This window comes from Carassius auratus, chromosome 46 (assembly GCF_003368295.1).
Source record: "Carassius auratus strain Wakin chromosome 46, ASM336829v1, whole genome shotgun sequence".
In the NCBI taxonomy this organism is placed as follows: domain Eukaryota; kingdom Metazoa; phylum Chordata; class Actinopteri; order Cypriniformes; family Cyprinidae; genus Carassius; species Carassius auratus.
In genome coordinates, this window is record NC_039288.1 from 4,924,883 (window position 1) to 4,940,702 (window position 15,820).

The following is a 15,820-nucleotide window of genomic DNA, read 5'->3' on the forward strand; positions in this document are numbered from 1 at the left end:
CAGACTTACAGCTACATATTCTGTGTGTGTGTGTGTAAACGTATTTTACCCTAAAAGCAAGTAATCTACTATCATATAATGAAATATTTGTATTTATTTTATTTTATTTTAATGTTGCTAATAATTCTGTTTTTCAGAATACATGGGTGCTAAATGGCTGTCAATATGAAAAGATTATATATTTTTTATAAATATAAACATTTGTAGATACATATTTATATATTTTTTTAATTGTGTATACATTTATTTATTTATAAATCTTTATACATTTATTTTACCCATCCACTGGTGAATCATCTACTGTAATATAATGAAACATTTGATATTTATATAACATATATTTGATATTACAACATCTACCAGCAGGGGCAAATGTGGCTTTGCTATTAACCAGCAACCCCAGATGGGTTAACTGTTTCATGTCCTGAACTCTGATGTTCTTAGTGTGCATTTTGCGTCACAAGAAGGCGCTATGTCTCTTTATGACAAACAGTAAGTGTTTAGTGAAACTGGACAGTGAGAATAATAAATTAAAATCTAACCAAATTCTCACAACATCAGCATACTGAGAAAACAAATACCAAAGGCTTGTTCACCTGAGTGTTCACTTGACTGATTTGACATTTTAATCTTAGTTAATCACCACAAAAGCCGTTCAGGCTGTGACATGTTCTCTGATATCTTTCATAATTTACTGATTTCAAGCAAATGGGTTATTGCATGTCCTTCAACCAAAATATATTGGCCAGTTTACAGCTTATTGAGGTAGTGTTTGGACATGCATGATGAATAGCTGTTACACAAAGCTCTCACAAGCCAGAAATATTTGCATTATTGCTGAAGTAAACAGGAAATTAGGTTCACTTTGTATTCAATATAGTTTCAATATATGCAAAAACTTATTTGCTTGTAATGTTACTGTTTAGTTTATTAAGAAAAAAGACATTAAACTATGCATTTTGTAAACAACTTTAGACAAATGCGTAAATTGGTATAAACACTGAGCACACTGAAAAATGACAGGTTGTGTGTCATTTAAAACTGTATTTAAATATACTGTACTATTCATAGTTAATAAACACTAATACTTCTCTAAAAATAAATAATAATAAAGTATGTGCTGAACCATGACAAACATTCATCAAGTCATTTATTTTTACAAAGTGATATGTCCAGCAACTTCAGATTCTATATTTAAAAAAATACAAATATAACTGTGGTTTCCAATTTACGTTTTGCACTCAGACTTAGTTAACTCAACATAGTTAACTTAACCAATAAATAGAATAGGGCAGGAACATACAAGCCTGTTGATGGCATTACAAATGCAAAACACAGACAATCCCTTTCAGAGCATCATCACAACAGCTGGATAGAGTTTATTGGAAATACATCCATAAACATTCAGGTTAAAGGTACAACAACATATATTCATAAGAGACAGAAATGCAATTTAGGCTTATGAGGTAAATGGCACTATAATATATTAGGGTTCTATATAGATATTACTTCTCTTTACTCTCATAAATTACTATGAACTCTTAGAAAAATAAAACTTTATCTTTGTTTTATGAATTTTTGAATATAAAATCGGTTGATACATATACTCAGTTTCCTGGGATGTTCTAAAATCATAATTATTTCTACATAACTATTTAGAGGTTATTTAGAAAGCATGTGTTTCTAGAGAGAGCAGGAGGAGAGGTACATGGTAAAAGCTGTGCAAAAACAAAAAGGGTAGAGAAATATAGGCTTTAAGGTGTCCCACAGGTATATGTCCTCGGTATTCTACAGTTTACTGAAAAATAGTTCTCTAAACACTGTCATCCTGAACGTTATACAGTGATCTATAAGCACTCAGTTGTAGAACCAGGTGTTACTGGTGTTCTTTAAGAGGGTTTCCCAGTTTTATGTCAGATAAACTACCTAAATAGTTTTCTGGAATTACCTGAGATTTTAAGTAATGTTCAAGACTTTAATATTTTTTAAGATTTACTATATAAATATTTAATGACTAATTTTTCTATATGTAACTGAACATATTCCTTATTTCTTAACAAATTGCTAATATTTTAAATAAAATAAAAAATATATTATGAATTATTTTGTTTTAAAATAGTATCATTGATATATTATTATAGGTTTTATATATAATATTTTATTTTTTACTTTAATTTTAACGTGTTTTTTGTTTTTGTATGAATATATAGTTTTTATTAATTTGCATTTATTAGTTATAGTAAAGGCCATTTTAGTTATTTAGTATTTCAATTTAAACTAAATAAAAATTTTAAATTTTGCCAACTGAAATAAAAGATCATTATTATCATTATTGTTAAAGGGGTCCACAGGAAACCGAATAACATACTATTTTAATTATTGATTTGATTTGTGAAAAGTGTGTTACAATCCACTGAAAAATGTAATACATTTTTGACATCAGTCAAAAAGGCAAGTCCTTTCAGAGGTGGAGAGCGAGTTAAATTTAGTTAAAATATTAAGACAAACATTTATTTATTTGGAATAGTGTGCACTAACGAATCGTGCTCAGTGACACTAAGAAAGTACATTGAGAAAGTACATCGGGTCAGATTTGATTTCACGTCAACTTAAAATAAAAAAATATTTACTTACTTTAATGTAATTCAAAACATGTATGACTTTCTTTTCCTCTTTTTTTGGAACACAAAATAAGATATTTTGAAATAGATTTGGGTCCCATCGACTCCCATAATATCAACAAAAATACTATGAAAGTTACCAGTTTGGCTATCAATATTTTTCAAAGTATTTTCTTTTGTGTTCAGCCAAAAAAAACAAAAACATGTACATGTTTGGAAAGACATGAGGGTGAGTAAATTACATTTATCATTTTTCGGTATACTATCCCTTTAAACTGATTGTGCAAAGACTTTAGTTACAATTTACAATCACGCTCTTTATAGTACAATATTTTCTTAACATCCTAATGTAAACTTTTTATAGCATGCAAAGGTTGGTGGTAGCGAAGGCAACATGAGAAAAATCAACAAGAGGGCAAAGGGCATGAGATGCCATAATTTGTCCTGTCAATGGTTTTATATCTTAGCAACCTGGTTCAAAACTGAGGGACAAATACAGCTGGCTGTTCACCACGGATATACAAACACTCACACTGACAGACACAGGCCGTAGGATTCTTATAGTTCATAACTACATGTGCAGATAAAAACAAGCTTGTCTGGAAGAGAACAAAATGCTTTTTATTTCAAGTTTCTTACTTCCTTTCTTGCCCCTTTATCCTGCTGAAAAGACTAGCATAGCAGCTAGTTTGAGATGTTGCAGTGCATAACTCACTCAGTTGAACCACCAAGACCAGTTTAACATGCTGCTCCACTACCAAAACTGAGAGAGCTGCATGGGAACCATGAGCTAGTCTTTTCAGCAGGGCATCCCGCTTCTTTTACCCTGTTCCTGTCTCACTGCTGGTCGTCTCCAAGCATGTCAAACAGTGCCTGCAGCAGCCGGTCATCTCTGTGCCTGTACGGTTGGGCTCTGTAGAAGTTGTCACTGTAGTCACCAAATAAGCCGTTCTCGGAGCCCCTATAGCGGTTTAGCCGGTCGAGGGCCTGGTAAAGCTTCTGTGGGGGGATCTTCTCGGGCTGCAAGGTCTTGGGAGGAACCACCAGAGTGTGCGGAGGAACCACTGGGGTTTGCCTGTTGAAGGCTGACTGGAGGAGACGCAGCAGGGCCAGATTTGCAGTGGAGGAGCCTGGGGCTTCTGGATTTTCTTCATGGACACTGATGGAAGCAGCAGGTGGGAGTGAGTCTGGGACCACTGGACTTGAAACTTCAGGTTTCTGAGCTGGAGTCGGAGCTTCCTGTTGGTCAGAGAGACAGGAAATTACAGAGATAAGACTGGAAGAATTGCATACCATGTGTTTCCAACAGGTCCATCAGATGTAAAACAGTATGCTTGAAAATATCAAAGGTCATCTGTGCTCAAATGCTTTTCTCAAAACTAATTTCACTTCTTTTAATCATTTCTGTAGTTCATTGTAAGCAAAATCAAGCACTAGCAAGTCTAAACTCCAGGACATTGATGATTGTATGAATTATAATGCTCAATATAGTGGCTGTAGTCTTTCCTTATAGTTAAAAAAGTCAGTTACCTGTTTGATTTTTTAGGAACACTAAAAATGCATTAGTTGGATCAACTTGAAAATGCATTTTTCAGTTTTTTAAATATTTATGTAGTTTTTATTACTTATTTTTTAATGACAATAAAAAATACTCCCGATTTGAAATATGTTGGTTCCCCTATAGTCAACTCTAGAACACAAAATAAATAAATATAAAGAATCTGCTAAATGACTAAATGTAAATATATAATTACATTAATTATTATACAACAATTATATATTGTATTAAATGTTATTATATTTATTTTTTATAAATTTTATTTTATATTTTTGTGTTTATTATTTATTATACATATGCATCTTTATATTTACATTTACATATAGTAAATATTATAAATGTAAAATATAATATTGCTTTGAATACAATGAAAAAAAATATATATATACTGTATATATATATATATATATATATATATATATATATATATATATATATATATATATATATATACAATATATGTAACTATATATATTTATTTAGTTATCTATAGGCTATAACAAATTTTGTTGCATAAGATAAAGGTCAACAGACCATGGAGTAAAATTATTAGACATATCACATAGTCACTGTATAATTTGCATACTGGACTCTTCTAAATTTTGGCTTCTGTTCTGACCTTGATCATGTCTTCCATCGGTTCCACTCCTCTACGATCATTTTGTACGGCATTGTAGGGCATGTAAACCCTTGCCGCCTTCATGTGCTCTGGCTTCTCAGACGTCCCGTGCAAAATCAACTTCCAATTCATAATATGACCCTCATTCTCTATCCGTCCAGACTGTGAGCAAAAGAGAGAAGGAAATGGATTGTGATAAGCGGGCAGTTCATGTGCATTTAATAATTGTGCAGAGATGCTAGTATATACCGTATCTGTAATCTTCAGGGTCCAAGTGCCAGTGGGGTTTTCTCCCCAGGTGTGCACGGACATGAAGGCCCAGTTTCGGAAACCGTTGGCTGACGTATCCCTCTCTCTCTCTGCCAGCAGGACTGTGGTGGTACCTAATGGGGGAAACCTAAAAATCAGTGTTCCCAAACATGCACATGGTAGCATGTTTAAGTGTGCTTTTATCTCACCTGATGGAGAAGTAAGTGTGATGTGTAGGTCTCCTCTCCGTGTGTACTCAATGCTGACCTCCACCTGCACATGCTCCAAAGATCCAATAGAATTCACCTGTCCTGCACAGGCCTTAGTGGGGATCTCAATGGATATCTCACCTGCAGCTTTCAATGGTCTGAAAGCCAAAAAAGTTATTTTTTTAGTTTGTAAATACAGTTAAACACATTTTATGTTGCAAACAGTGGTTCATGTAGCTCAATAGCATTTTGCATTACAAGGAATTTTAGATCCAGGGAAATGAAACATCTGAACACTAAAGCCACACAATCTCTTAAAATCCGGCAAGGATTCCAGTTTTAAATTCCCAAAATATACCTTCCTTTGAATTACAAAAACAGCGGTTATTAATGAATCGCCATAGCTGTGCGCAGTAACAGATTGCAGGAGATCAGGGTGGCTTTGTCTTCAATGTGTGAGGTGCAACGCCACTGCTTTGTTTCTTATGCAAAAAGCCAAACTTGTGTTTTTATTTTAATATCAGAAAGCAAACTCTACCTTGGTTGGAATGTCTCATCTCTGACAATACACTGTTTCTTCTCGGGAACGTGCTTCCAGATTTTGGGATCGGCCAAGTCTACTAGGGCTTTGGCGTTCAGGAGACCAAACCCAAATCGACTGTTGACCATCAATCCAGCTCCATTCCTTTTCCAACCTGGGTTATTAGCCAGGGGATCAAACTCAGACGTCCAAACCACCAAGTGCTGAAGGTCTCGCCAGGTCAGATCAGGACTAGGGTGGAGAGCAGGTAAATACATTCATATTTTTATTCAAATGTAAATCACTTCTCATAAGAACTGATGTAAAACCAGTGTAATCTTAAAAAACATATAACATACAAATTCTTTCACATACTTTTGCTCCAAAGACAGAGCAAATATCCCTGCAGCCAATGGGGCAGATGCAGACGTCCCAGTGTGCGTCTCTGTGCATTCATTGTGCAAATCTGCACTAGTCTGCAAGACAATGAGATAAACAATAAAATATCAACCCAACAAAACCCAACAGAGAACAAGCAAACACACCAACCGAAAGAACTCAAAACCATCAGACAATCTGTTTTATTGATCTCCAAGGAGACATTCAGTCATTTGACACAAAGGAAACTAAAAGCAATATAATAACTGAGAGAAATGTGAAGAAAATGTGTAATTGAAGCAAAAGAGACTCACTATCCTCTGGTCGGTGTAGTCCCCACTGCTGTAGGCCGTGGCCAGCGTAGAGGAGCATTTCTCAGCGTACCAGGGAGACAAACCCTGCTGGGATGCGCTGCTGATGGAGATGGTGTACAGACTGTCCGTGTATCCATCACAATCGCAGTTGTCACCCTGACGACCACCGTTACCGGATGCCCAGACGAAAATGGAGCCCTTCCCACCACGACCCTAGAGTAAAAACAGTTATTTAGAGATTATTTGATTATAATGGGTTTGGGTTAAAAGTTAGATGTCATAAGTACTATACATTACCAGGGTGGTTGTTCTGGATGGTTGCTAGTGTGATGGCCACTAAATGGTTGCTAGGGTGTTCTGTGTTCTGGATGGTTGTTAGGTGGTTGCTAGAATGTTATGGGTGGTTGCTAAATGGTTGCTAGTGTGTTCTGGATGGTTTCTAGGGGTTTCTGGATGTTTACTAGTGTGATGGTCACTAAATGGTTGCTAGGGTGTTCTGTGTTCTGGATGGTTGTTAGGTGGTTGCTAGAATGTTCTGGGTGGTTGCTAAATGGTTGCTAGTGTGTTCTGGATGGTTGCAATTGTGGTGGTTGCTAGTGTGTTCATAGAAGTTTCTATGGTGTTCTGGTTGCTAGTGTGTTCTGGGGGGTTGCTAGGGTGTTCTTGTTGCCAGTGTGTTCTAGGTGTTTGTTATAGTGTTCTGGAAGGTTGCTGGATAGGCCACATTTCTCACCTTCTGGATACCGTACTCAAAAGCTTTCTGGGCCAGACGCCCAGGTCCCTCCACTGTTTTTCCATCATCGTTAGGGCCCCAGCTAGCACTGTAGATGTCAACGTGATCAGGGTTAAAGCCAATAGAACTGGCTTCGATGGCATCTGTCACGATTCCATCCAGCATTCGAATGCCTGCAGATGAGAAGCCCGAAAGATGACATTTGCTGAAACAACTTTCAAGTTTGAGATTAAATGCATCCCATCATCTGTGGTGCTGTATGATGTTATGACTCACTAAAGCTTTATATGTTGAAGTGGACATGGACAGATTGTGTACGTGCATGACTGGTTGTATGGCTCAATGCTGTTATGTAATCATTCTAACCAGTAAAACCAGAGTATTTAAGATACAAAAAGTGAACAAACACAGCTTGACAACACACACCTCCCACTTTTGAGTTGTAAGCCACTCCAACACCACATTTGTTGTTGTCTGCTTGCATGGCAATCTCTCCAGCACATCTGGTACCATGCCTGAGGACATACAGCAGAGAATAAGGCTATGATTCAGTTCCAGTCAAATTTGCTAAATGGGGCATTTTGGAAATTCATTATATCTAAATGTGATTGTTGCTAGTGTGTTCTGGGTGGTTTGTAGGGGTTTCTGGATGGATGCTTGGGTCATAGTTATATATGCATAGATTCCACAATCGACTGCTCCAGGCACATTGATGTGTCCACCATGTTAAATGGTCAAAGTGTCATCACCTACAATAAAAATTAATTCGTTTTTCAAGATGCCACAACACTCTGCAGGCTCTGGTTGTAAACACTTAATAAATGGAATAACCTTTCACAGCTGTATTAACCCAATATTACAGCATTTTAAATTAAAATTAAATGATTTGAGACATCAAGTCAGACTCTTTGGGTAGGTGGTATGTTTATATCCCCAATCCTGTAAGTAATCATAATAATGATGCTAGTCATAGCCATCCATCACCACAACTGTTTATAAATATTACAGATAAAAAATTGTGTACTCAGTGACTGATGTCAAAGATTAGACTAACTATGGATAGCTGTTGGATCACATTACATTTTGCAGGGAGTAATTTGCTAAATAATTATTATAATTGTGCTTGAATTTGAAATCTGTTAGTGACTGTTTATTTCCCTCCTTGTAATAACCATCATCTGAAGCACCAATGAGCTGTTGATGCGTTTAGCACCATTCAAACAATCAGAGCAAACCACCTTGAGCACAGCTGACAAAAGAATATGCTGACATGGGTGGAGCGAGAGGATAAGTGAGCTTGCGTATGTCACTTCAAGAGTGTGTGCGCGCATAATTATGAGTGTTTGTTTGTGTATATGTGTGTGCGCGTGTAGAAAAGCACTATAGCTGGCACAGTATGAGTCATTCACTGGCACAGCCTGAGAGAGACATACAACCACAAGGAGAAAAAAGAATGAGTGCTTCTATTTTTCTGTTGCATAGCTTTATATTCACAAGAACTGTCAATCAGATGTGTTGATTTAATTATTAAATAAGGCAACTAGAAACGAAAGCTATTACATATGCTCCCTTACCTGTATACAAATGTTTCTTAAAGATGGAATGCAATGGCAGTCTGGTCTAAATCTCTCTAAACAGATTTCGTATTATGTTAAATAAATCTTCTAATCTTTTTAAAGAGGGCAGGAAAGAACTATGCCAGTCCAAGGCTTGTAACATTTTCTTATCTCTGTATGCGGTACTTAACATAATTGAAAGGCCAAAGGCTTTGGATAATCTGTCCTTGTATTTTTCAATTGTGGATCAAAAGTCTTGTCCATTCAGCTGGAGAAATAAAAGAGTACAGAGATTCATTCACTCACTTGTTTTCATTGGTGGAGTCGTATCTGGGAAAGGGATCGGGATCGTTGTCATTAAAATCATAGCTAGCAGCAGGATCCTACATTGAGGAGAGGTGAAAGAATAAGTGAGGGTTCAAATTATTGTGGAAATAATTCTGGCATACCCAGAATAAATAACATTAGTGTCAGTATGTTGCAACCAGGTTATGTTTTATAGGAAGGGAGAAACTATGGTTTCATTTGAAATACAGCAATAATGTACTACTCTTACTGTTTCTAATTAGATTGAATTGCAAAGAATTAAAGCACTTCTACACAGAATTGGATAAAAATTGTATATATTATTTCCATAGATAACTAATGCCAGCATCAGACAGGAAACGGGTCTCCACTCGATTTAAAGCTTTCTTTTTTTGTAAGACTGCTGATTGTAAACAAACCAACAGCAGAGCGATGGCTGATGCCACAGATTACTCAAATGCTAATAGGAGACAGATGTTTGATGTTATCCTGTGATTTATGAGTCATTTCTATAGCAAGAAAGGGATGCTGAGCTCACTACAGTCTCATGTAAATTCAGAGCGGATTTTTAAATATCTTTTAATGAGTGAGTGGGATTGTTTGTTTGTGATCTCCTATACCGGAGGTCCTCATCAAATGGCTTTGCTCTAGTTGTGGTAGGTGTCACTATGGATAAACCTCTCGGGGTCGGTGTTGGCATGGAAACAAAAGCACAGAGTTTTACTGATGGTGGTCTAGTAGACGTTGCCAATGATGACACACTCACATAGTTAGGGTAAATGTCGGTGTGGTTCCACTCCAGACCGTCATCCAGTACGGTGATGACCACTCCTTTGCCCGTAATGCCCTTCTTCCAGACCGGGATCACGTGCAGGTCCAGTTTGGGGAGGGATGATGACGTCCGGGTGTCTTGCTTTAAGGGGAGGATGAAGAAAGACAGTTTAAATGAATATGTGAGTAACTCAGCGTCATATTCATGAGTACCGCTCAACACTCTCAAACCTCTTCATGAAGACAAAAGCCCTTTTTGCATGACACAACCACTGACCCTTCCAACAAAAGCTGTTTGCTTGAAAATGAAAGCCGGCGATGTAATCATCCATGCTGACCTTTTTGTTTTGTGGAGACTATTTTCAGTCCATACTAGACCGTGAGAGGATTTCTTCTTATTGACCGATAATTAAATATCAGAGAGCTCAGCTGCAGTGCAGTGATGGGAAATACACTGTTGAGTGGCTATTATATAAAATGCAGTTAACCTGCAAGTGGATTAGCCAAAGGCTTTCCATCCAAAATCCTATTAGAGAAACTATTTTTAATTAATAAGTTGGATTTTGATTTATTTTAATGAAGTGAATATTTTGATTTGTGTTCAACCAAATGACTCATTCAGATTAGCTCAGTGATTTATATGATCTTTTTGAGTTTTATGAGAGTCATTGAATCATTCATGTAGATTTGTTAAATTCTGATTGCTCCAAAATAAAAGTTATGTCCATCTAAAAAGAGATTATTCAAGCACCACTGACAATTTCTTATGGTAGTCAAATTCTGCCACATGAGAAAAAAAAAATCACCAATGCATGATTTATGACATAAAAAGTCATAAATATGACACGGGTCATACGAAATAGTCAAAATTTTGCAAAAATTACAAAAAAAGCATCAGAAAAAAAAATTGCCATTGCGTTATTTGTGAATAAAAAGTCATGATGACATAAAAATATTACTTAATGAGATTATGATTATTCACTATTATGAAATTTTCTGAATTTCAGAATTCAGAAGTATGATATAAAATGAAATAAGGAGATACAAAATTCCAGAGTCCAGAGTCGAAAATATGAGGACTAACTCCAAATTTTTACATAAAAAGTCAGTATTATCACAAAACAAATCTTGAAATATATAATATATAAGTCCAAATGGTGAGAAAATTATGAAATTATGTTTTTTCATGTTTTAATTTCACCTTAATAGCTCATACATTCCTAAAAAATTATGATTTATTCAAACATTTTTATGATAATGAGGTAAATACGCTTCCATAACTTCTGGCTCATTAAACTAAAGAAAGAAGAGATAAAACAATAATAGCCTACATAAGTTACTGTAACTTTGAGCTTCAGTCATCTGTTTGTTCACAATGCAAGTAGTTTGTGCCTTAAAACACCTACTCAATCAGAATAAAGCCTGGACTATTTTTCCATGCTACAATTATACTTTGACGTCTAGAAAAAGCTATTAAAAGTACTTCATTTAGAAATGAGTGCACATAAAATAATGAAAATGTTTTGTTCACTAAAAATATCTGTTCGCATTATTCAAGAAGTTGTTTACAAGCAAAACACCACTAGAGCGTATATGATTGTATATGGTGTATTTAGCAATGTAACAAAGCTGCTAGAGGCATAAAAGTGGTATAGAAAAAAGGACAAAAAAAGGAAGAAAGAGATCTGTGATCTGCTAAAGAAGCACAGAAGCTGAAGTAACATCACCATGAAACATGACTCATAGCTGAGGTCTGACTCTAGAAGGACCGGAGGAGGAGGGGAAGTAAAAGAGACGATCCATGACAGCTCTGCCACAGCATAGTCACAACCAGCATAACCTCAAGAGAGCTGTAAAGCCCTCAGCTGATGTCCACGTCACTGATCTACCACCTTCATAACACCTCGAGTCAAGAGTTTTACTGGGCATCTCTCAGATATCGGCAGGTGCATAAACTCTAACATGATTGCTGCCTTTATGGAGAAGCAGTCATATACAGTGATACATTTAAAAATGTTAAATGTATCCAGAACCATACAGATAAAATACGAATAAAACCACACAGCCTTCTCCATACATGGAGACAAGAAGCATATGAGTCATCTCTTTAATTGAATTATCAGGAGTCCTCTCTGGTGAAATGTAATCCATTCACCAAGCCGTCTTTCTCCTCCATAAATCCATATCCTTCTTTTCTATCAACCCTTTTATCAAACAAAAATTGGATGTCATTCTTTCTTTCCATTTTTATCCACCTGCCGTCACTGCCTCATCACTCAAATCAACCAATAGAATACAACAGCGAACGCCCAGTTTTAAGCAGCCTTAGATGAAGTATTTTTTCTGTTCATTAAAAAAAAAAAATGTTGGCGTAAAGAGTTATAAGCCAGACCAACCAACTTTGAGATGGATCAAACTATTATAAACTTTGATAATAAGCAAAAGTTACAAATAACAGAGTACCATGGTGTAAACTATGCATCATTTGAAGCAATGTAAATGACATAATTGATTGCATAAAATAAATCTAGTAATAACAGTCAAATACAAAATCATACTTTATAAAACTCGATTTATATTAAAAATGATAATTCCAAAATAGAATAAAAAGTAGCTTATTCCAGCACCTAGCAACATCTGTGTCTTGAAAATCCTTTTTCCTTGTCACTAAAATGCAATGCATTTCATTTTTGCTAATGTTCATTTTTATGGTGCTTATAATATGACAAAACAAATTTAATTTGTATTGTGTAAATTTGAATTACTGACAAGTGTCATTAAACAAAACTTCATGAGCAATTTGGCTAAGAGGAGGCGACGTTCACACAAACACAATCCAAACGAGAATAAAGAGCAGACTTGTTGAGAAAAGAACATATTAAATTGCGTTTTAGAATAAAATATTTGTTCAAAAAATTCATCCCTCAGTTGGAAATTTTTCAATTTGATTAGAGTGAGTTACTATATAAAACATGAGCTATGATCCATATTAGAGGCAATTGAATCCTTCCCATCTGTGACTGTACGGAAGCCATTCTCTGGCATTATGAGCTTGGCCTCCATAAAATAAACCCATCAATCCATAGTGTTTTAATAAATTGGTACTAATGTGTGGTTGGCTCTTCAGTTGTTTGGCATTAAGGAGGGTTCTCCTTTACAATCAAATTTTTGTTTAGCCATACTATGAGCTCTGAAAGCTTAAAAATAATGGGCTACAACTGCACATAGAGCGAAAAGTCCAGAGGGACAACAGACCCAGTAATGAAGGCCTTGAGACAGGTAATGTAATGTGTTAACGCAGAAAGGATTGTTGCAATGGCTTTTACAACAATTTAGGAAAACCTGACAAAGCCAATGTTGATATTACTGGTTTCCGCATTTGAACAAATACTGTAAGTCCACTGGTGTCGTTACTGAATGATATTTCACGTTAAATTTACAGTCTCAACAAGTTGTTGTTGCTAGCTGCCAAATGTCAGAGCCAGTCTGCAGATTTGAAATTACAGTTTCATAGAAGACTGGGTAATATATGACAGACACAGACAAAGATCTTTTAGCTCTAGAATATGCTTCCATCCAATTTGGAGGATATCAGTCATGTTTGGTATTTTAAAACTGATTTTAGAACAAATATTGTTTTCATTTGCCATGCATCCTCCAGCAAGAATGCAAGTGTTTCTTGGTTGTGTTTGGAAAGACTTTGAAGTCTGGTAGCGTGTGATCCTCAGTCTTATAGTGTATGAACTATTTACAAAGTCGGTAAGTGTATGATGCCTAGTGTTTTCAAATCTGTTCCAGTTATTTAGAAGTCCAGCCTTAAGCTGCTGTAACCACAGAAATGAGAACACCTCAGCACTGACCACCCACTTCCATGAAACACCGATATAAACGTAATCGCGTGAGTCCCCCTATGTTCTCAAACGACTTATATTTGTAAATGTTTATATGTATGGGATTTTTTCATTTATTCACTGATTTACGGTAAATATTTTTTATTGTTTCTGATTCAGTGCTTAATTGGATGTGTCATCCACGCATAAAAAAGGTGAAGCTGTAAATAAAGATTATTTGCAGTATGTTTTTTTTTTCAAGAAAATACAATTTCAGTCTTTCTACATTTTTGCTTTTTCATCTCAGTTGGTTCTAGGTTTAGAACTAAAAAAATGTCTATGGGGGAAATGAATGATAAAAAACACCTCCTGTTGCAAAGCCAAAAAAATTCAAATCCTGTCTTTTATAAAGGAAAGTTAAGATGTCGAGACTCACCAGATACCACTGTTGGTTCCACATGGGGTCATCGAAGAGTTTGTCTACAGAGCAGTCCTTACATTCGGCCCCCAGCGGGGCGCGTTTGGCCCTCCGTTTCTCATACTGCTGTTCAGCCCAAGACACCTAAAGAAGAAACAACCGGTGCCCATACAAAACCATTTAGCAGCATGTCCAAAACTACTTTTCCATCTCCTACATCAACATTACATGAGTTATTTATTTCAGAAATAAAATTTTATTTAAACTTGCATGAAAGTACATGACATAAGCCTACGTATTTGATTTAAATGACAAGGGGGTTTTGAATAAATTCACATTTTATGATTACATACTACATATAGAATAGAGGGGTTGTGAAAAGTGTCATACCCTGTCATCTTCTGACAGACGTTTGGTGATATGAGCCGCACTTCTTTTGGTCCTGCTAGGGTGACTGTGCCGCTTGAATAAATAATGGTGTTCCAGTGCCCCAATCTGCACACAAATGACAGAGAGAACAGACTGAAGAGAACGGTTCATATTTGGAGCTAAATTAAGCCTGGTCATAATGACGCAGTTCCCATCTGTCTGGTCTAGTCGGCCTGGAACCACTTCACTTTTATGTTTTTTACATTATTATTAGGTGTGTCAGCTTACTTAGAGTTGGGTTTCCTTTATTTTCTTTACATTTAAAAATAAAAAACATTCTTATAAGAGGACTACACAACAGGTGAATGTTTACTCATACTGTATAAAGTCTGACACATACCTGAATTGCATGTAGAAATTGCATTACATATTACACAAAATACAATTTCATTCAGAACGAATGCAAAGCAGAGCCAGATGTGTGTGTGAGACAAGCGTTTCATCCTGTATGGAGGGATAAAAACAGTATGTGACTTACCTGTCGGACTAAATCGTAGCCGAGCTCGTCGGCGATGGATCGGGCATTGTCGAGTCCTCCTGGAATCTCCACCGCCCATTCGTTCAGATACTGTCTGTCCACAGCTGAGGAAACCAGCGCACAGAACAGAGCAAGAACACCGCACAGCAACATTGGACGACATCTTTCTTCCATTTCCAGTCAATTACAACCACTTAAAAATGACTTGGATGATCACGATGGATAAAAACAGTTAAATAGAAAAAAGTTAATAAATAAATAAAAATATGTAAAAACAAGAAATATCAGTTCAGCTTCCTTGGTAAACGCTATGTTCTCCTGTTAATTCTAATGCAGCGTGAGCGAGTAATTGAACGCGCATGGAGAGCCACCAATGAGAGAGTCGTGGAAGGGGAAGGGATGTTTACACGTCAAATTACGAACCGCTCTGACGTCAATTTCTACCTGGGGTGGGATGCTCGGGTCCCGGGGGAGTCGGGCGGGGTGAATTGCGCATGGAAGAGGAGGGGAATGCTTCTCTATAAATAGTCGATGAGCATTTTTACACTTAGAAATGGAGCAGGAATGGAAGCTTTTGTTGAAAACATGAAATCTGAGAGAATGAATACAAGGTTAATTCCGCACTAATGTTCGCCAAACCCTCCCAGAACTTGGTTGGAATTTATAATGTCGTTGTTTATACATCTGTACAAATCAATACATCATTAGCCTGAGACTAATAAATCGGAAGTGATAAGGAGAAGGTTTCAGCACCGCAGCAGTGGACAGCTCCACAACAAGAGCTGCATAGCAAAACCTAAATCCATATTAAAGCGAAATCACATGCATTCC

At 36.3% G+C, this 15,820-nt stretch overlaps 1 protein-coding gene across 1 annotated transcript; it reads right to left on the reverse strand.

The window, feature by feature from the left end:
- Positions 1-2,254: 2,254 nt before the first annotated feature.
- LOC113063922 (neuroendocrine convertase 1-like) lies at positions 2,255-15,734 on the reverse strand. Its single transcript, XM_026234355.1, has 14 exons — positions 14,990-15,734; positions 14,473-14,577; positions 14,101-14,226; positions 9,830-9,976; positions 9,064-9,140; positions 7,628-7,716; positions 7,202-7,374; positions 6,469-6,681; positions 6,152-6,252; positions 5,795-6,028; positions 5,257-5,414; positions 5,048-5,181; positions 4,799-4,960; positions 2,255-3,860 (listed from the first exon to the last, which is right to left on the reverse strand). The coding sequence occupies exons 1-14, from the start codon at positions 15,161-15,163 to the stop codon at positions 3,459-3,461; spliced, it is 2,295 nt and encodes a 764-aa protein (XP_026090140.1). The 5' UTR covers positions 15,164-15,734; the 3' UTR covers positions 2,255-3,458.
- Between the last annotated feature and the right edge of the window lie 86 nt (positions 15,735-15,820).